The 19,644-nt window shown below is 38.8% G+C and overlaps 1 protein-coding gene across 4 annotated transcripts in view; it reads right to left on the bottom strand.

Annotated features, from left to right (window-relative positions):
- Positions 1-19,644, bottom strand: part of FGD4 (FYVE, RhoGEF and PH domain containing 4) — a 236,590-nt gene that overhangs the window by 28,667 nt on the left and 188,279 nt on the right. For all 4 annotated transcript variants that reach the window (XM_043881495.1, XM_043881496.1, XM_043881497.1 and 1 more), the window contains exons 8-11: positions 14,884-15,022; positions 12,233-12,291; positions 11,761-11,907; positions 1,148-1,320 (exon numbers count right to left, since the gene is read on the bottom strand). In XM_043881495.1, the coding sequence (XP_043737430.1) occupies positions 1,148-1,320; positions 11,761-11,907; positions 12,233-12,291; positions 14,884-15,022 (518 nt within the window). The remainder of the gene's footprint in view (positions 1-1,147; positions 1,321-11,760; positions 11,908-12,232; positions 12,292-14,883; positions 15,023-19,644) is intronic.

Raw genomic sequence — 19,644 nt, 5'->3', positions numbered from 1 at the left:
TGGAAAATCAAAGAACTGGCAAGGTATTTCTTCAAACTTTCCTAGTCTGCCACACATTCCATATCTGTATTCACCATTCCCTTGCTCCCTGGGCACAAATTCATACTAAAATAATTTATTCTCTTTTGAAAACATGAAGTTTAAGCTTGTACAGAATTGTGTGTGCTAAGTCGCTTCAGCTGTATCTGACTCTTTGCAACCCTATCAACTGTAGCCTGGCAGGCGCCTTACTAATAAGCACAAATATCCTGGATGAGCTCACGCGGGCAGCCAGAACCACATAGAAAGGAACACCAGGGCTCTCTGATTCTCCACAGGCTCTAAGGTATCAGAACTATTAGACCTGGGATTAGTAGTTAATCTTCTGATCTGTACAAAACTTCTGGCAAATCTCAATTTTCACCATGCTTGGTCTTTATAGGATAAAAGGATGATAGTTTCTGACAGCATTCTGTTTCCTAGAGTTTCACACATGAGGTGGCTGTGATCTACTACAGGTGGTTCTCAGGTTTTTTTTTTCTTTCCAAACATGGTTATGCTAGAGGGATGGATGCTAGACCTCTAGCTCTTTTCTCCTACTCAATAAAGCATATAAGAAGAGCCACCCCTTCCAGAAGTCCTGGTTGCTAGAGGCTACTAGAGCCCCAGATGACCCCCTTCATGTATCCTCAATTGTGGCAGGAGAATTATCTTTTCCAAAATGCCTCCTCCAGTCATTCCCTAGACCAAAGTGTCATTAAGTCCTACAGACACAGAGTCTGTGAAGGACAGATTGCTACAGTTTCAATGTTTATCATGAAATAATAAACATCAGTAAACATTTGTGAACCAAAAGGAAAGATGAAAGGGAAAATGGTTAGGAGAGAAATTTTTCCTCCAAGACTTGAAACTTCAGCTTGAATGCAACAACTTCATTCTCTGCACCTTGTAAATCTAAACAGCCAAATTAATTTATTGAATGTTTACTGTCTGAAAAACCACTATTCTAGGCACCAGGAATCAAAAAGGAAGACAATTTCTGACTTTAAAGAGCTTATATCTTTCCATTTATATTCAACCACGCTTGGGAAAAGGCCTCAGAATTGTTGTATCCTATGATTTAACCTGATGCTTTTGGAAAGTTGTGAGAGAGGAATGGTTCTCTTACCTGGCTTGCAGTTCCAGTGTTCTCTCTTTCCCAGATACCTGGAAAGTGTGTGGATATTCTTCATTGTGAGTCTCTACAATTTTCATTCCATCGATGCCTACCCTGGTTCGAACAGTGAACTTAGAGCCCACCAAGCTGAATTTTGGCACACAGTATAACAACATGTTGTTGAACTGCAAGAAAGAGGAATACAGGTTAAAAAAACAGGAAAGCAAGGCAGAGGAAAGTGACCAACATTGAAAGTAGCCCAAGACAAAAATTCCAGGGAATATCATGCTTTCTCTGTGAAAAAATTATTTCTGTACTATAGAGCTTTTATGCCTATATCAAAATGATTATATTATAAACAAATTTGTAGCATGTATTTTCCTTTGTTGGTTCATAAATATTTTGCTAATATTTAAGTAAAGAAATCATTTTATACTAGTAAGAAAATCAGTTAAAGAAATTAGGTTCGGGCGAGGGTGGGATGTTTCGAGAGAACAGCATGTATATTATCTATAGTGAAACAGATCACCAGTCCAGGTGGGATGCATGAGACAAGTGCTCGGGCCTGGTGCACTGGGAAGACCCAGGGGAATCGGGTGGAGAGGGAGGTGGGAGGGGGGATCGGGATGGGGAATACATGTAACTCCATGGCTGATTCATGTCAATGTATGACAAAACCCACTGCAATGTTGTGAAGTAATTAGCCGCCAACTAATAAAAATAAATGAAAAAATAAATAAATAAAATCGAAAAAAAAAAAAAGAAAGAAAGAAATTAGGTTCAGTAACAATTTATTAAGGATACACCAGAAACTGAAGTTCTCAACCATATAAGTTGAAGCCCTTAGACAATAAAATTTCTAATTTTTGTATCTCAGGCAACAAGTCTACAATAGCTGTTAAAGGAAAAGAGCAATATTTAGCAATTATTTTTACCAATGTGCTTAATGTTAAGTTTATTATACAGAGTGAAGTAAGCCAGAAAGAGAAAGATAAATATTATTATTCTAACACATATATACGGAATCTAGAAAAATGATACTGAAGAATTTATTTACAGGGCTGCAATGGAGAAACAGACATAGAGAATAGACTTACGGACATGGGGAGAGGGAAGAGGGTGAGATGTACAGAAAGAGTAACATGGAAACTTACATTGCCATATGTAAAACAGACAGCCAACAGGAATTTGCTGTGTGGCTCAGAAAACTCAAACAGGGGCTCTGTATCAACCTAGAGGGGTGGGATGGGGAGGGAGATGGGAGGGAGGATCAGAAGGGAGGGGATATGTGTATACCTATGGCTGATTCATGTTGAGGTTTGGCAGAAAACAACAAAAGTCTGTAAAGCAATTATCCCTCAATTAAAACAGAAAAGTCATCTATTTTAGTAAAAAGTCTTTATTTAAAATGAAGAATTTATTTTGAAACTGAATCAAATTACTACCTCATTTCTAGTCAACAATGAACAGCCCCTGCTAATCACTACCAAGCAATGATTTGGGGAGGGCATTTAATTAACTTTTAAATATATTAAATCATGCAAAAGGATGAAAGTCTAAGTATCCGGATTAACTTGTAGGCAGATTACTAAAGAAGGTCCATAATTTTCTTCCTACTTCATATTTATTCTTTCTAACATTGTTTCTAGGATTAAATATATTTTTTATAAGACAAAAGCAATTGAGAACTTAACCTCTTATGTAACCTCTCATTCCTCAGGATCATTATCTGTAAAAGTCACAGGTTGCTGAGAGGATTAAATGAGTAATAATGTCCTGTTCTGCCAGGTCTTCTGTTTAGCTCCAAACATCAAAGAAATGTTGATGGATATTTAAAACATTTCAACATGTTTATGTGACAATGTCCACTGTACTCATTCTGAAAGCAAATTTTTTTTTACCAGTTGTTCCTCATACATTATTTTTAACTTCCTATGACCAGTGTCATAAATTTCATTTCCACACTGGATAACGCAGAAATAAAAGGTCACTGAATACATTTTTATCAGATATACCTAAGTACAACACTTCAAATTCACATTTCTAGAAGGGAATATAATCCATCATTATCATTAATTGCCCACTATATTCTAAGTATGGCAATCACAGCCTCCTTGTAGTACACAGAATCTGGAGACCTGAAACTACTCTTAAAGGTTATCATCATCAATGCAGCTTGATTAAGGCAACACCTTGCTTGCTAACTGTTTGTGTTAGTATTTCTTTCTCTCTCCTATCAAGGCCTTCTCAGAAGGGGGTTTTGCTACATCTGAACAGTGCGGCGGGGCTACAAAGCAGCCACCAAGATGGAGAGGACTCACACTTTCAAGACAGCAACAACAATCAAATTTTTCTGTAAACTGTGTGACAAATGTAATGTTATGGAATGAAATTTCTGAGTTATGAGATACACATACTCAAATTTGCTGTATAAAGTTCGACAAAGTCTTATAATCTTATAGAAACACAAGCCCATGAATGTGGAAGTTCTGAGCATTTGGCTTTTGGCAGTTATGCTCACAAAAGATGACAGACTGTCTTACAATGATGTGCTTCTCCTTCCCTTTCATGCTTTCAGGATTACATTTTCCCTATTCTTCCTAAGTGGGACTTCACATTCTAAATTGTCAATACTATATATTAACCTTATATAAACTCAGGTTACAACATACCTAATAAATACCCTTCTTCTTCTACGTAGAGGTGCAAGTGATATTGCTTATAAAGAAGTCCATGTCATATACACAGAGGAATTAAATAGCTAGTCCTGTTACCTCTGTGAAATCTTGCTCCTATGGCAAAAGCCACCATCACCTTCTCTGGGTTTTTGCTAGGACTAAAAGAGGAAGTTATAACAACTGTAGGACCAAGTAGACTGACTTTCCCTTTCAGTGAAAGAGATTCTTTTTATTCCATGCCCATAGCTCAGAAGTAGTTACTGACAAAGCACTCTCTGGCTGGCAAGCTCTAGAAGAGGAGCTGCTGCTGCTGCTGCTAAGTTGCTTCAGTCGTGTCTGACTCTGTGTGACCCCATAGACGGCAGCCCGCCAGGCTCCCCCGTCCCTGGGATTCTCTGGGGAAGAATACTGGAGTGGGTTGCCATTTCCTTCTCCAATCTAGAAGAGCTAGACTGTGCCAAAACCTAGAAGAAAATCTCAACTTTATTAAAAGAGTAGGGGGGCTTCACCTACTTAATCTCCAGTGTTCCTTGATTCTTTCAATTCTCTTAAAATATATTATCTGACTGAAACAATTCAATTTTATGTCCCACTCATGACACTTCACTAAAGTTTGCTTTAGAAGGTAAAAATATACTGTTGGAGAAAATTTCCAGTGCCTGGTCTATATTCAAAGTTTTAAATTAGTCAAGAGAAAAAAATATATATGTACATATATACATATATGTATGTATGTGTGTGTATATATATATATATTATACATTTTATATATATATAATAACCCGGTCAAAAGCTACAAGGAAATAAGGACTAGAACTCCAAAAAGCCAAGAATAAGTAAAATCTCTTATTCTATGGGAGAATTTAGTGGGTTCTTTTTAACTTTCAGATGTCAGATGTGATTATATACTTACTCAACAGAGTGCCCTTTTCATTAACATGAAAAGCATAATGTGGAGGCAACAAAACAATGCAAACACATGATGATCATTTGAAAGCCGAAATCAAATTTTAAATATAAATTTGGCTTTTCAGATTTACAAATATAACATCTTCAGAGTAAGAAATAGAAAACTAGCCCTCATTTTATGTCTAGAGAGAAAGGAAAATAAAAAGGTACTTCGGAAGTTTCTGCGTATAAGAAAAGTAAGATACTCCATGGGAATAAATGTGTGCTGAAGAGAAGAGAGGTTCTATGATAAGTGCAGTAATAGAGGGGGAGGACTGAAAGAAAGAACATCATACGAAATGCTTCTAAGATGGTCTTCAAAAGATGGATAAGGCTTTCCTAAAATTTCTACTGTTGGACTTCATTCTCTCAGAAGGAGAATGATATGTTTGATAACTTATAATAACTGGAACAAGATAGGTACTTTCAGGTACTTTCCTCAAAGTCACTACTGCTGTATCCCCTCAAGGCCCTTTGCCATCTGTTCTCCGAACAGCTTCTTACTCTGGCTCTGTATTAAGGTATTCAATCCAAAACTATTTCACAATAATTCTCAAATGTGAAAATTAAACGAAGACCACTGGGAGACACAGAGCTTAAAGTTTAACTATGGAAACTGTAACACTAATGTTGAAGAGGGGGAAGGAAATTTACCTAAGCACCTAAAGGTAGAGTAAAGACAAACAGAAGACACTGACTACCAGGCATTATGCCCAGAATAGATATTAAGCATGTCTTTTTAATCTGGATTTCTGATGCTCTGACATTTTGGGGCCCTGCTGACATTGGAGGACTGCCCCCTTTAAGTCAGTCAGTTCAGCCGCTCAGTTGTGTCCGACTCTTTGGGACCCCATGAACCGAAGCACGCCAGGCCTCCCTGTCCATCACCAACTCCCGGAGTCCACCCAAACCCACGTCCATTGTGTCGGTGACGCCATCCAACCATCTCATCCTCTGTCATCCCCTTCTCCTCCTGCCCTCAATCTTTCCCAGCATCAGGGTCTTTTCAAATGAGTCAGCTCTTCACATCAGGTGGTCAAAGTATTGGAGTTTCAGCTTCAGCATCAGTCCTTCCAATGAACACTCAGGACTGATTGCCGTTAGGATGGACTGGTTGGATCTCCTTGCAGTCCAAGGGACTCTCAAGGGTCTTCACCAACACCACAGTTCAAAAGCATCAATTCTTCTGTGCTCAGCTTTCTTCACAGTCCAACTCTCACATCCATACATGACCACTGGAAAAACCATAGCCTTGACTAGATGGACCTTTGTTCGCAAAGTAATGTCTCTGCTTTTTAATATGCTGTCTAGGTTGGTCATAACTTTCCCTCCAAGGAGTAAGTGTCTTTTAATTTAATGGCTGCAATCACCATGTGCAGTGATTTTGGAGCCCCCCAAAATAAAGTCAGCCACTGTTTTCACTGTTTCCCCATCTATTTGCCATGAAGTGATGCCCCCTCTCAGGACTACTCAGTTCTGAGACAGTGAGGGACTCACGTGCAAGTATAACTCTAACAGGCGCACATCCCACACCCCAGCCACCTTCCCCACTGAGTTTTCATACTCTGGGCCAGTGTTCCCCTTCTCCAAGAACCCTAAGGCTAGGTACCAGGCGATGGTCCCTGTGCCTCACAGCCTAATGAAATGATTTAAACCAGTAAATTCTAAGCATGTTTTCCCTGTCTTGCCTATTCCTTCTTGCAGAAACCAAACTAAAAGTTCTTGCCCACATGTTCTGCTTGCTCCCTCTGCCTTCTGGCCAACGCTGGTGCTTTTTCACGAAGCCCTTGGTGTGGCATTCCCCCCGCCTTTTGGGATCTGTGATTATAACTATCTTTTCAATGGCAATCATCTCCTGATGTGTTGGCTTCACCATATCTGAGTAACAAAACCTATATTTCTAAGTAAATAGCTCTCTGAACCCTAATAAAACATTACAAGTCCCTGATTTACATTTAGGTCTCTATAAAACCTCTGAAAGGTGAAGTTCTTCTTTTGAGCCCAAATGAAGATTTTTTTATAGGTAATTTGGAAACTATCTATAAAAATTATGTTATGAGATATAATTCAAAAAACCCTTTTAAAATGTATAATTCATGGATTTTATATAGTTGTTAATTGTGCAACCATCACTACTAATTTCAGAACACTTCATAACTCTAAACAGAAATCCTGTGCCTATTTCCTCTCCCCACCAGCCCATGGCTACCACTACTCATTTCCTATAAGTAGTAAGTAATATTCTAGACATTTTATTTAAATGAAATAATATCATACAGTGTGGCCTTTTTGTAAGTGGCTTTGTTCACTTACACGATGTTTCAAAGTTTATCCACGTAGCATATGTTAGTATTTTACTCCTTTTTACTGCCATATAATATTCCAGTGAATAGGTATACCAAATTGTTTATCTATTCATCAGTTGATGAACATTTAGGTTGTTTCCACTTTGGGGCTATAATAAATAATTTTGCTACAAACATTCACGTACAAATTTTGTGTGGACATGTTTTCAATTTTCTTGAGTTTTATAAACTTGAACTAGAAATGTTTGATCACCTGGTGACCAAATGTTCTTTTTTAAAAATGAGAGATATCATGAACACCCTCTGCATGACAGTTAGTTCCTATAAATTTGTCTTTCAAGGGAAGCTTCAATCAGACAACAGAATCCTCTAGTCCCCAACAACTCATACTAAGGCTGGTGATATGACTGCCATGCAGCAGAAAAGTCAGACATGAATAACATCCTGAGAATGTGTCATGTGACAGTCACAGGGCATCCTCTTTATCAATGTCACTCTGTTTCTTTGCCTATAATAACAATCATAGAAATAGCTAAAATTTACTGATCTATTATTCAATTATTCAAGGTTAGCTTATTATTAACATTGTTAGCTGTTATGATTATTATTGATCATTAGATATAGAAAGGGACTGGAAATAAGAGAGACTAAAAATAAAGACCTGGATGCCCCAAGAAGAGCTCTTATTTTCAGTAAGTCCTAGTTCAGTTCAAAACAGTTGCTCAGTTGTGTCTGACTCACTGCGAACCCATGGACTACTGCATGCCAGACCTTCCTATCCATCACCAACTACCAGAGCTTGCTGAAACTCATGTACATCAAGTCAGTGATGCCATCCAACCATCTCATCTTCTGTCGTCCCCTTCTCCTTTTGCCTTCAATCTTTCCCAGCATCAGGGTTTTTCCAATGAGTCAGTTCTTCCAATGAGGTGGCCAAAGAATTGGAGCTTCAGCTTTAGCATCGTCCTTCCAATGATATTCAGGAATGATTTCCTGTAGAAGTGACGGGTTTGATCACCTTGAAGTCCAAGGGACTCTCAAGTCTTCTCCAACACCACATTTCAAAAGCATCAATTCTTCAATGTTCAGCTTTCTTTATGGTCCAACTCTCACATCCATACATGACTACTGGAAAAACCATAGCTTTGACTAGATGGATCTTTGCTGACAAAGTAATGTCTCAGGTTTTTAATACGCTGTCTAGGTTGGTCATAGCTTTTCTTCCAAAGGGCAAGCGCCTTTTAATTTCATGGCTGTAGTCACCATCTGCAGAGATTTTGGAGCCCAGAAAAATGAAGTCTATCACTGTTTCCTCACTTTCTTGCCATGAAGTGATGGGACTGGATGCCATGATCTTCATTTTTTGAATGCTGAGTTTTAAGCCAGCTTTTTCACTTTCTTCTTTCACTTTCATCAAGAGCTTTTTTAGTTCCTCTTTGCTTTCTGCCATAAGCATGGTGTCATCTGCATATCTGAGATGACAGATATTTCTCCTAGCAATCTCAATTCCAGCTTGTGTTGCATCCAGCCCAGCATTTTGCATGATGCACTATCCATGTAAGTTAAATAAGCAGGGTGGCAATATACAGCCTTCATGTACTCCTTTCCAAACTTGGAACCAGTTTGCTTTCCACGCCAGGTTCTAACTGTTGCTTCTTGACCTATACACAGATTTCTCAGGAGGGAGGTAAGGTGGTCTGGTACTCCCATCTCTTGAAGAGTTTTCCAAAGTTCATTGTGATCCACAGAGTCAAAGGCTTTAGCTTAGTCAATGAAGCAAAAGTAGATGTTTTTCTGGGATTTTCTTGCTTTTTCTATGATCCAACAGATGTTGGCAATTTGATCTCCGGTTCCTCTGCCTTTTCTAAATCCAGCTTGAACATCTACAAGTTCTTGGTTCATGTACTGTTGAAGCCTAGCTTGGAGAATTTTGAGCATTACATTGCTAGCATGTGAGATAAGTGCAACTGTGCGATAGTTTGAATATTCTTTGACATTTCCTTTCTTTGGGATTGGAATGAAAACTTGCCTTTTCTAGTCCTGTGCCACTGCTGAGTTTTCCAAATTCAGTGGCATATGGAGGACAGCACTTTCACAGCATCATCTTTTAGGATATGAAATAGCTCAGCTGGAATTCCATCACCTCCACTAGCTTTGTTCATAGTGATGCTTTCTAAGGCCCACTTGACCTCACACTCTGGCTCTAGGTGAGTGATCATACAATCATGGTTATCTGGGTCACTAAGAACCTTTTCCTATAGTTCTGTGTATTCTTATCACCCCTTCTTAATATCTTATATTTCTGTTAGGTCCATACCATTTCTGTCTTTTATTGTGCCCATCTCTGCATGAAGATGCTTCCCTAATAGTTCAATTGGTAAAGAATCCACCTGCAATGCAGGAGACTCCAGTTCAATTCCTGGGTGGGGAAGACCCGCTGGAGAAGGGATAGGCTACCCACTCCATTATTCTGGCCTGGAGAATTCCATGGACTGTATAGTCCATAGGGTTGCAAAGAGTCGGACACAACAGAGCGATTTTCACTTTCACTTTGCGTGAAATGTTCCCCTGTTAACTCTAATATTCTTGAGTCAAATATTCTAAGTCAGAGTTGTATCACTCATCTCCACTAGCTCTATTTGCAGTGATGCTTTTTAAGGCTCAGTGGACTTCCCAGTCCAGGATGTCTGACTCTAGGTGAGTGATCACACCATCGTGGTTATCTGGGTCATGAAGATCTTTTTTGTATAGTTCTCCTGTGTATTCTTGACATCTCTTCTTAATATCTTCTGCTTCTGTTAGATCCATACTGTTTCTGTCCTTGATTGTGCCCATCATTGCATGAAATGTTCCCTTAGTATCTCTAATTTACTTGAAGAGATCTCTAGTCTTTCCCATTCTATTGTTTTCCTTTATTTCTTTGCATTGATCACTGAGGAAGGCTTTCTTATCTCTTCTGGCTTTTCTTTGAAATTCTGCATTCAAATGGGTGTATCTTTCCTTTTCTCCTTTGCCTTTACCTTCTCTTCTTTTCTCAGCTATTTGTAAGGCCTCCTCAAACATTTTGCTTTTTTGCAAAACCAGTGATGGTTTTAATCACTGCCTCCTATACAGTTATATGAACCTCTGTCCATCATTCTTCAGGCACTCTGTCTATCACATCTAATTCCTTGAAACTATTTGTCACTTCCACTGTATAATCATAAGGAATTTGATTTAGTTCATACCTAAATGGTCTAGTGGCTTTCCCTACTTTCTTCAGTTCCAGTCTGAATTTTGCAACAAGGAGTTCATGATCTCAGCCACAGACAGCTCCTGGTCCTGTGTTTGCTGACTGTATAGAGTTTCTCCATATTCGGCTGCAAAGAATATAATCAATCTGATTTTGGTGTTGGCCATCTGGTGATGTCCATGTGTAGAGTCTTCTCTTGTGTTGTTGGAAGAGGGTGTTTTGTATGACCAGTGTGTTCTCTTGACCAAACTGTTAGCCTTTGCCCTACTGCATTTTGTACTCCAAGGCCAAACTTGCCTGTTACTCCGGATATCTAACTACCTGCTTTTGCATTCCAGTCCCCTATGATGAAAAGGACTTCTTTTTTTGATACTAGTTCTAGAAGGTATTGAAGGTCTTCATAGAACTGTTCAACTTCAACTTCTTTGGCATTAGTGGTTGAGGCATAGACTTGGATTACTGTGATACTGAATGGTTTGCCTTGGAAATGAACAGAAATCATCCTGTCATTTTTGAGACTGCATCCAAGTACTGCATTTCAGACTCTTTGGTTGACTATGAGGGCTACTCCATTTCTTCCCCCCAGTGACAGATATAATGGTCACCTGAACTAAATTCACCCATCTGGTCCATTTTAATTCTCTGATTCCTAAAATGTCTTGCCTTGTCCTGTTTGACCACTTCCAATTTACCCTGATTCATGGACCTAACATTCCAGGTTCCTATGCAATATTGACCTTTATAGCATCGGACTTTATTTCCATCACCAGTCACATCCACAGCTGGGTATTGTTTTTGCTTTGGCTCCATCTCTTCATTCTTTCTGGAGTTATTTCTCCATTGTTATCCAGTAGCATATTGGGCACTTACTGACCTGAGGAGTTCATCTTTCAGTGTCCTATCTTTTTGCCTTTTCATACTATTCATGAGGTTCTTTAGGTAGGAATACTGAAGTGGTTTGCCATTCCCTTCTCCAGGTAGTTCTAGACTAACTGTCATTTCCAGGAAGTTAAGAGAGGGGCAGAGAGTGACTACAGTGAAAAAGAACTATGTGGCAAACTCATGCACTTTTACACAGACATTTGACGCACAAGTTTTGCAGATTTGTCTATATATTTCTTTAAACAAGAATAATTAAAATAGTGATCCCCATATATACACTGATGCCTATGATCTTCAAGGAAAGGTTAAATTTATCTTTACTATGTGTTACTGAAATAAATTACTCATGATAAGGACACAGAAAAATTATAGAAAAATACTTGAAAAACAGATTTATGTCCTTCAAAGAACAAGTTTTAGTTACTATGGACCTTCCCTGATGTGGAATTCAGACAGTATTGACTAAATCAGATAAGAAATAATTGCTTGGGTGAGCAAGAAAGCACCCTACTTTTCCAAGATACATAAAACAGTGTTATGAGGTATTCTTATGTGACTTCCTCATACTACAAAACTCACTAGGAAAAGGTAGCGCTCTTGTGCTGATGTGTTCCGAGCAGCTAGTTTGAGGATCTGTCCATCTTTTATTAATTCATTTGAAGGATTTACAATGTCTTCTTCTTCTCCCAACATTTCATAAATCTCTAAGAGTTTCTTTAGGTTTTCCTAGGAAATTAAAACAAACACAGAAAGATCAAATATAAGGAGGTTTCACCTTAATGCCTTTAATCAATGACTGCAGCTAAAATATACACAATTCAGAAAGGATTGGAACTAAGTATAAACTTAAGTATAAAGATCAGTTAAGAGCAAATTAAAACCTGGGAGAAGAGGGAAGAGCATAATCACAGACAGTCCTAAACATTTTATAAACAATATTTTTTGTTCACTTGTCTCAATTCATTTTGGTCCAAAACTGTAGATAATATTAGACTACATTATTAACAATTATCTAACTAAAAGATTCCCATTTCCTCTGAAAACTACTTACCATTTTTCTTATTGCACTATTAGAATGGCTTGCTGCTGTAGATATAATTTCAAGTGATTCTAAACAGGAAAAAAGAAAAGTAAATATATTCTGTCCTTACTATATTACTAGATAGCTGAGTAATATATAGTTTAATAAGGAATCTGAGAGCAAAGACACACAGTAAAAGCAAGGGCAATTTCCATTTACAAACTGGATACTTCCAAAGTTCATTTTTAAGCAGATGATTTGGAATTTGAAAGGTACTTAGTCATAAAAAGTCATATATAGTGACTAGGGAGAAGGCAAAGGCAACCCACTCCAGTATTCTTGCCTGGAAAATCCCATGGACAGAGGGGCCTGGTAGGCTGCAGTCCATGGGGTCGCTAAAAGTCAGACACCACGGAGAGACTTCACGTTCACTTTTCCCTTTCATGCACTGGAGAAGGAAATGGCAACCCACTCCAGTGTTCTTGCCTGGGGAATCCCAGGGACAGGGGAGCCTGGCGGGCTGCCGTCTATGGGGTTGCACGGAGTCGGACACGACTGAAGCAACTTAGCAGCAGCAGCAGCTTAGTGACTAGACTCACAGGTACATTTAATTCATTAGGAATCTTCAAAATAGTAAACATCATGACAATAGCTTGTTACAAGGCACTTTGTCAGGGGTGTTCACATATATTATGTCAATTCATTTTTATGCAACCCTGAATGGAAAATACATTAGCTTAATTTGGCAGGTGAAAGAAGTAGAGAGTGATGTTACTTGGGTAGGGTCACAAATTATGATACTGAAGGGCTACATTTGAACCTAAGTCTTCTGACTCAAAAGTTCTACATTTCAGCAGTAGTAAGTATTTAACTAATTTTACAAGTAAATTAACCAAGAAACATAATCAGTTTTCTCTGGGAAAACACACTCACAGTTCTAATCTAGGTGAGAGAGAATTTTCTGATGCCAATGTCGATGGAAGGTTTTGTTGCTAAGGCAGGTGGTAGTGACAGATGGGAATGGGGAAGGTAGGATCTTTGAACTGGTCAAGGTAGGAGCTTTAGGACTACTGGTGAAGACAGGTTGAAGGTGGAAGCTGAGGCTTCCTGCTGGGTTAACCTGAGGGAATGTTCTCAATCCTCCATCATGTCCTGCTCTCCTCCTTTCTTTTCTATCTTATGAATACTGGTTGGGTTAATTCTGGTATCACAACAACCTCATCATTCTGAACCAACTTTTCTGTCTTCTTTGTTCTACTGCTGAAAAAAATGCACTTTTGCTGCTTTCCCCTCTACTTTTAGGTTTCTAAAAGTATTTTTGTGTTTCCTTAGAATGTTAGTATAAGCAGTAATGGGAAATCAAAGAGTAATAAAATACCCTATTATGTTGCTGATTCTCATTTTGGAAAGGGGGGAGGTGGAGTGGGGACCACCAGCCCCTACCCTTCTCACCACACAGTTTTTTTTCCTATTTTAAAATTTTTATTTATTTAATTATTTTTTGGCTGCCCTGGGTCTTTGTTTTTGTGTGTAGGCTTTCTCTAGTGCAGTAATCAGGGGCTACTCTTTGTTGTGATGTATGGGTTTCTCACTTCTGTGGCGTCTCTTGTTGTGGAACATGAGCTCTATGGTGCACGGGCTTTAAGTAGTTGTGGCTCACAGGCTCCACAGTTGTGGTGCATAGCCTTAGTTGTTCTGCAGCATGTGGAATCCTCCCAGAAGAGAGATCAAAACTGTATCCCCTGCATTGGCAGTGAATTCTTAACTACTGGACCATCAGATAATTCCGACTTTCTCACTTTTGACATAAGTACCTCAGCAGAAGTCAAAGTCTTTGAATACAGATGAAAAGGAATTTTTATTTATATTTTAGAGAACTATCCTGATTTGGGCAACTCAGTACATTCCATATAGGATCCAAGGTAGAGGGAGACAAGTTAAGATGGGCTGGGGCTACTGCCCAAGAGACTAGTCTGAGCAGTAGCAATAGTAATCCAACTTCCAATCCTACCACTAGTTCTGCTGGTTTTAGTAGCAGTTGTAGTACATGTTGATTACCAACCCAAGTTAAACTTTCATTTTACACAGTTAATTGATTTTTTCAAAAGTACACAAGAAAACAAATATCTTATTGAAACACTTAGGTCCTAAAAAGTCTTTCATTATGACCTAATAAAAAAAAAAAGATAATGAGTAGAACAGGAATTAAGTTTTCTTAGGGAAAATGCTAACTGACACTAAACAGCATTATTTTCTCTTCTATCTTAGTAAAAGGTGGAGAGAAATCACTTTGCTTAGGCTATTTTTAAATAGTAAATGTCATCTTAGTTTTCTTGGTATATATCTACCCCCCTAATTAACCAGCAGCACTAGTAATTCCGAATGGTTTTCTTCTTCCTGTGAGAAGGTAACTGTGTATTGCTATTCCAGATGTCTCTAAGACTACAGTTTTATATTTCAGAGTTAATCACTAATGTGAAACCAGCATGAGAAATGTGATTTGCATTGCTCTAAGCCTATGATTTGGGCTAAAAAGTGCTTGCCTAATTGAGGTGTTGATAACAATTTCCAGTGAGGTTATTTTCTGGCACCAATATTTTACTAAAGTGGCTTCTACTTCACTTTGAAATCACAAGGCTACTTGGCCACTAAATTATCCCATAATGGAAGGGGGGATTTACTTTTAGCATCATTCCAGTCCGGAGAATCAGGGGGCAATTTCCTTAGGTAGTCCTTAAGGAGCATCTCATACCGGGGAATGCGCTGAACAGGTTCTAGCATGTGATGCTGCAAAGTCAAGCTCCCACAGATCTTCTGTTTCTGTAATGAGAAAGGTTTTTAAAGAAAGATTTAAAAATTAGGTTAGCCAGTCTAAAAACTCAAGGTAATACAGAACTTTCACTAAGGGCAGCATTTCTCTACAAAGTGTGGCCTGCCCAACACCTGCCTTAGATACATTCTTGGGATGCTATTAAAAATGGAAATCCTAAACCCCACTCCAAACTATGAAACCACAGTTTTGAGGCCACAGCCTGAGCATATGTATTTAAGAATATCCCCAATTTTTTCCATTAAAGTCTGAGGACCACCAATCTACTCAGAAAAAAAAAAAAAATCAAGCAGAATTTTAAGCAAGAAAATTCCAGACTGACAGCATCTACTTTCACTGGTCATTACAAGAAACCCTTGTTTCACTTGTCAGGTCACACTATCAAATCATAACTCCAGAGATTTTCAAAAGAAGCATCTATTTAAAGAGGTTCACTAAGTAACTATATTAAATGACTATGGATTCAGCAGAAACTATCCCATAATAAGGCTACTATAAATGTCATTTCCTTTGAACTGAAAAGACTCCACATGGAGAAGGGTGACAATAAAATTTTAATTTTTCATTACGTCATGGCATTCTTTTCCATTAGAAACCAAACTCTGAATAGATTTCCTTTGGCAAAATTGAGTCTATAGAACATGCTTTCAGTAAGCAATTAATGTGGAAGGGGAGAAAAAAGATTACTTGAAAAATAAGATGTGTTCCTCTTCATATTAAACAAAGCAGAAACCCCTTAATATATTTACTGATGACCATGACCAGGGCACTGCAGGGTAAAAAATGTGTCAATATTAAGATAAGACATGATATTTGCATTCAAAGGAAACAAGAAACTAAAATGTAATCTGGTGTAATAATGTCAAGCTGGGTTTAGATTTACTTTATCTAATGCAGGTTTTCAGGCAGGGGAATGATATCATTAGATATGACATCTATTAAGATTAATCTACTGCAAGGTGGCTTTGGGAACATGTAGGGAAACTAGTTTGAAAGTTATTGTAAACCAGGAAAAAAAGTAAAAACAGCCTGAAATTAGCATGGAAGCTGAGAGTGAATGGCTCTCCTTAATAACCTGTAAGATACAATTATTATAAGTTTAGTTATCCCATTTGACTTTCTCCAGCAAGCCTAGGGGACACACACACACATACGCGTACACATATATATCTTCAGGAAAATATTACTGATCCCCAAATTTTACGTAAGGAAACTGGTCCAGAAAAGTTAGGGGAGTTTTCTAAGGTCAAGTGACTATAAGTGGCAGATTAGAATCCTAACTAGCTTAGCTGATTCTCAATCTACCATTCCTTTCACAACTCCATCCTTTCCTTATAATGAGGAGAAGACAGATATTGTTGATTCAGAGTTTTAATATTTGATGAAACAATAATAATAATCATTATCACCATCACCATATTGAGCACTTACATGCAACAAGCTCCATGTTAAGTCCCTTGAATATATTGTTTAATGAACACATACAGAGAATGAGGAAAAATAAATCAAAGATAAAGTACCGTGATCAAATTCTGGTGAATAAAAGAATATTGGTGCTGTGTAATAAATCAAATCACATAATCACAAAGGTCACGAAGTATAAATGTTATGTGGAAAAAATGTTTGAAAGCTAAAGACGGGAATTGAACATGTTGACTTTGTATTGATGACAAGATGCTCATACAGAATTGTGAAGCCAGCACTCAGAATTTTTTAACTAGAGTATAGGCATGAAGGACTAAATTAGAAATAATGACCTTTTAAGCAGATAGTGACTTATATGCAGAGTACATTATGCAAAATGCTGGGCTGGATGAAGCACAAATTGGAATCAAGATTTCCAGGAGAAACATCAATCACCTCAGATATGCAGACGACATCACCTTTATGGCAGAAAACAAGGAGGAACTAAACAGACTCTCGATTAAAGTGAAAGAAGACAGTGAAAAGGCTGGCTTAAAAGTCAAAACTCAAAAAATTAAGATCATGGCATCTGGTCCCATCACTTCATGGCAAATAAATGAGGAAACAGCGGAAACAGTGACAGACTTAATCTTCTTTGGGCTCCAAAATCTCTGCAGATGGTGACTGCAATCATGAAATTAAAAGACGTTTGCTCCTTAGAAGAAAAGCTATGACCAACCTACACAGCATATTAAAAAGCTGAGACATTACTTTGCTGACAAAGGTCCATCCATCTACTCAAACCTACAGTTTTTCCAGTAGTCATGTATGGATGTGAGAGTTGGACCATAAGGAAAGCTGAGCACGAAAGAATTGATGCTTTTGACCTGTGGTGTTGGAGAAGAGTCTTGAGAGTCCCTTGGACTGCAAGGAGATCCAAGCAGTCAATCCTAAAGGAACTCAACCCGGAATATTCATTGGAAGGACTGATGCTGAAGCTGAACCTCCAATACTTTGGCCACCTGATGCGAAGAGCTGACTAAATGGAAAAGACCCTGATGCTGGGGAAAATTGAAGGCAGGAGGAAAAGGGGATGACAGAGGATGAGATGGTTGGGTGGCATCACTTGGACATGAGTTTGAGCAAGCTCCGGGAGTTGGTGATGGACAGGGAAGCCTGGCATGCTGCAGTCCATGATGTTGCAAAGAGTCAGACACAACTGAGAGACTGAACTGAACTGACCCTATAAGCATCTGTATGACATTATGGTTAAAGGCTTGAGAAGCTATGACGTCACTGAGAGAGTGGAAAGAAAGATTATGCAGGGCAAAAAACCTCATATTCTGCCCACATTTCAATATTAGCAAAAGGAGCTAGTGAAAGGATCAAAGAAAGACCCAGTGTTCAGAGAGATAGGTGACTGCTTAATCATGAGAGAAAAGAGACATTAAAGAAAAGGGCAGGACTTTTGGCTATGACTGAGTATAAGAATGCTGGCAAAATCACCCCTTTAAAAAGCAACTTTAAAGCTGGATAAAACTTAACAACAACAATCATTTCAGTACTTTGGAAACTGACCAAAAGCATGTAACGATCTGAAAATTTTACTTTGTTTTTTAAACTGCTGAACTCTGGGTAAGAACAGTAAAAATCTGTGGTCTTCTGGCCTGCGTGTGTTAGTCGCTCAGTCATGTCCAACTGGTTGCAACCTCATGGACTGTAGACCTTCAGGCTCTTTCATCCATGAAATTTTTCCAGGCAAGAATACTGGAGTGGGTTGCCATTTCTTTCTCCAGGAGATCTTACCAACCCAGGAATCAAAACAGGGTCTCCCACATTGCAGGCAGACGCTTCTGTCTGAGCCACCAGGGAAGCTCTGACCTGAGGCTTCTGGCCTGAGGCTGCACCTATTCTATCAGCTCAGTCAGTAAAGGTTTTCCCAGGGTGGGACAGGCTGTGAGGACCGGCAGTTTCTCTGCTGAAACTGAAGAGGGCTCATTTGATTTACAGTGATAAACACAGCACACACCCAGCAATACTGTCAGTGAACAGGATGAAAAGGCAAAAAGATAGGACACTGAAAGATGAACTCCCCAGTTCGGTAGGTGCCCAAAACGCTACTGGAGATCAGTGGAGAAATAACTCCAGAAAGAATTAAGAGATGGAGCCAAAGCAAAAACAACACCCAGCTGTGGATGTGACTGGTGAAAGAAGCAAAGGCTGATGCTGTAAAGAGCAATACTGCATAGGAACCTGGAATATTAGGTCCATGAATCAAGGTAAATTGGAAGTGGTCAAGCAGGAGATGACAAGAGTGAACATCAACATCTTAGGAATCAGCAAGATGGCAAGAGTGAACATCGACACTTTAGGAATCAGCAAACTAAAATGGACTGGAATGGGTGAATTTAACTCAGATGACCATTACATCTACTACTGTGGGCAAGAATCCCTTAGAAGAAATGGAGTAGCCCTCATAATCAACAAGAGAGTCTGAAATGCAGTACTTGGATGCAATCTCAAAAATGACAGAATGATCTCTGTTCGTTTCCAAGGCAAACCATTCAATATCACAGTAATACAAGTCTATGCCCCGACCACTAATGCTGAAGAAGCTGAAGTTGAACAGTTCTATGAAGACCTATAAGACCTTCTAGAACTAACACCCAAAAAAGATGTCCTTTTCATTATAGGGGACTGGAATGCAAAAGTAGGGAATCGAGAGATACCTGGAGTAACAGGCAAATTTGGCCTTGGAGTACAGAATGAAACAGGACAAAGACTAATAGAGTTCTGCCAAGAGAATGCACTAGCCATAGCAAACACCCTCTTCCAACAACACAAGAGATGATTCTACACATGGACATCACCAAATGGCCAACACCGAAATCAAACTGATTATATTCTTTGCAGCCAAAGATGGAGAAGCTCTATACAGTCAGCAAAAACAAGACTGGGAGCTGACTGTGGCTCAGATCATGAACTCCTTATTGCCAAATTCAAATTTAAATTGAAGAAAGTAGAGAAAACCACTAGACCATTCAGGGATAACCTAAATCAAATCCCTTACGATTATACAGTGGAAGTGAGAAATAGATTCAAGGGATTAGATCTGATAGACAGTGCCTGGAGAACTATGGACGGAGTTTCGTGACATTGTACAGGAGACAGGAATCGAGACCATCCCCAAGAAGAAGAAATGCAAAAA

The sequence above is a fragment of the Cervus elaphus genome, chromosome 22, assembly GCF_910594005.1.
Source record: "Cervus elaphus chromosome 22, mCerEla1.1, whole genome shotgun sequence".
NCBI lineage: Eukaryota > Metazoa > Chordata > Mammalia > Artiodactyla > Cervidae > Cervus > Cervus elaphus.
The sequence above is the reverse complement of the archived record's forward strand: the minus strand, read 5'-3'. Positions and strand labels throughout refer to the sequence as shown.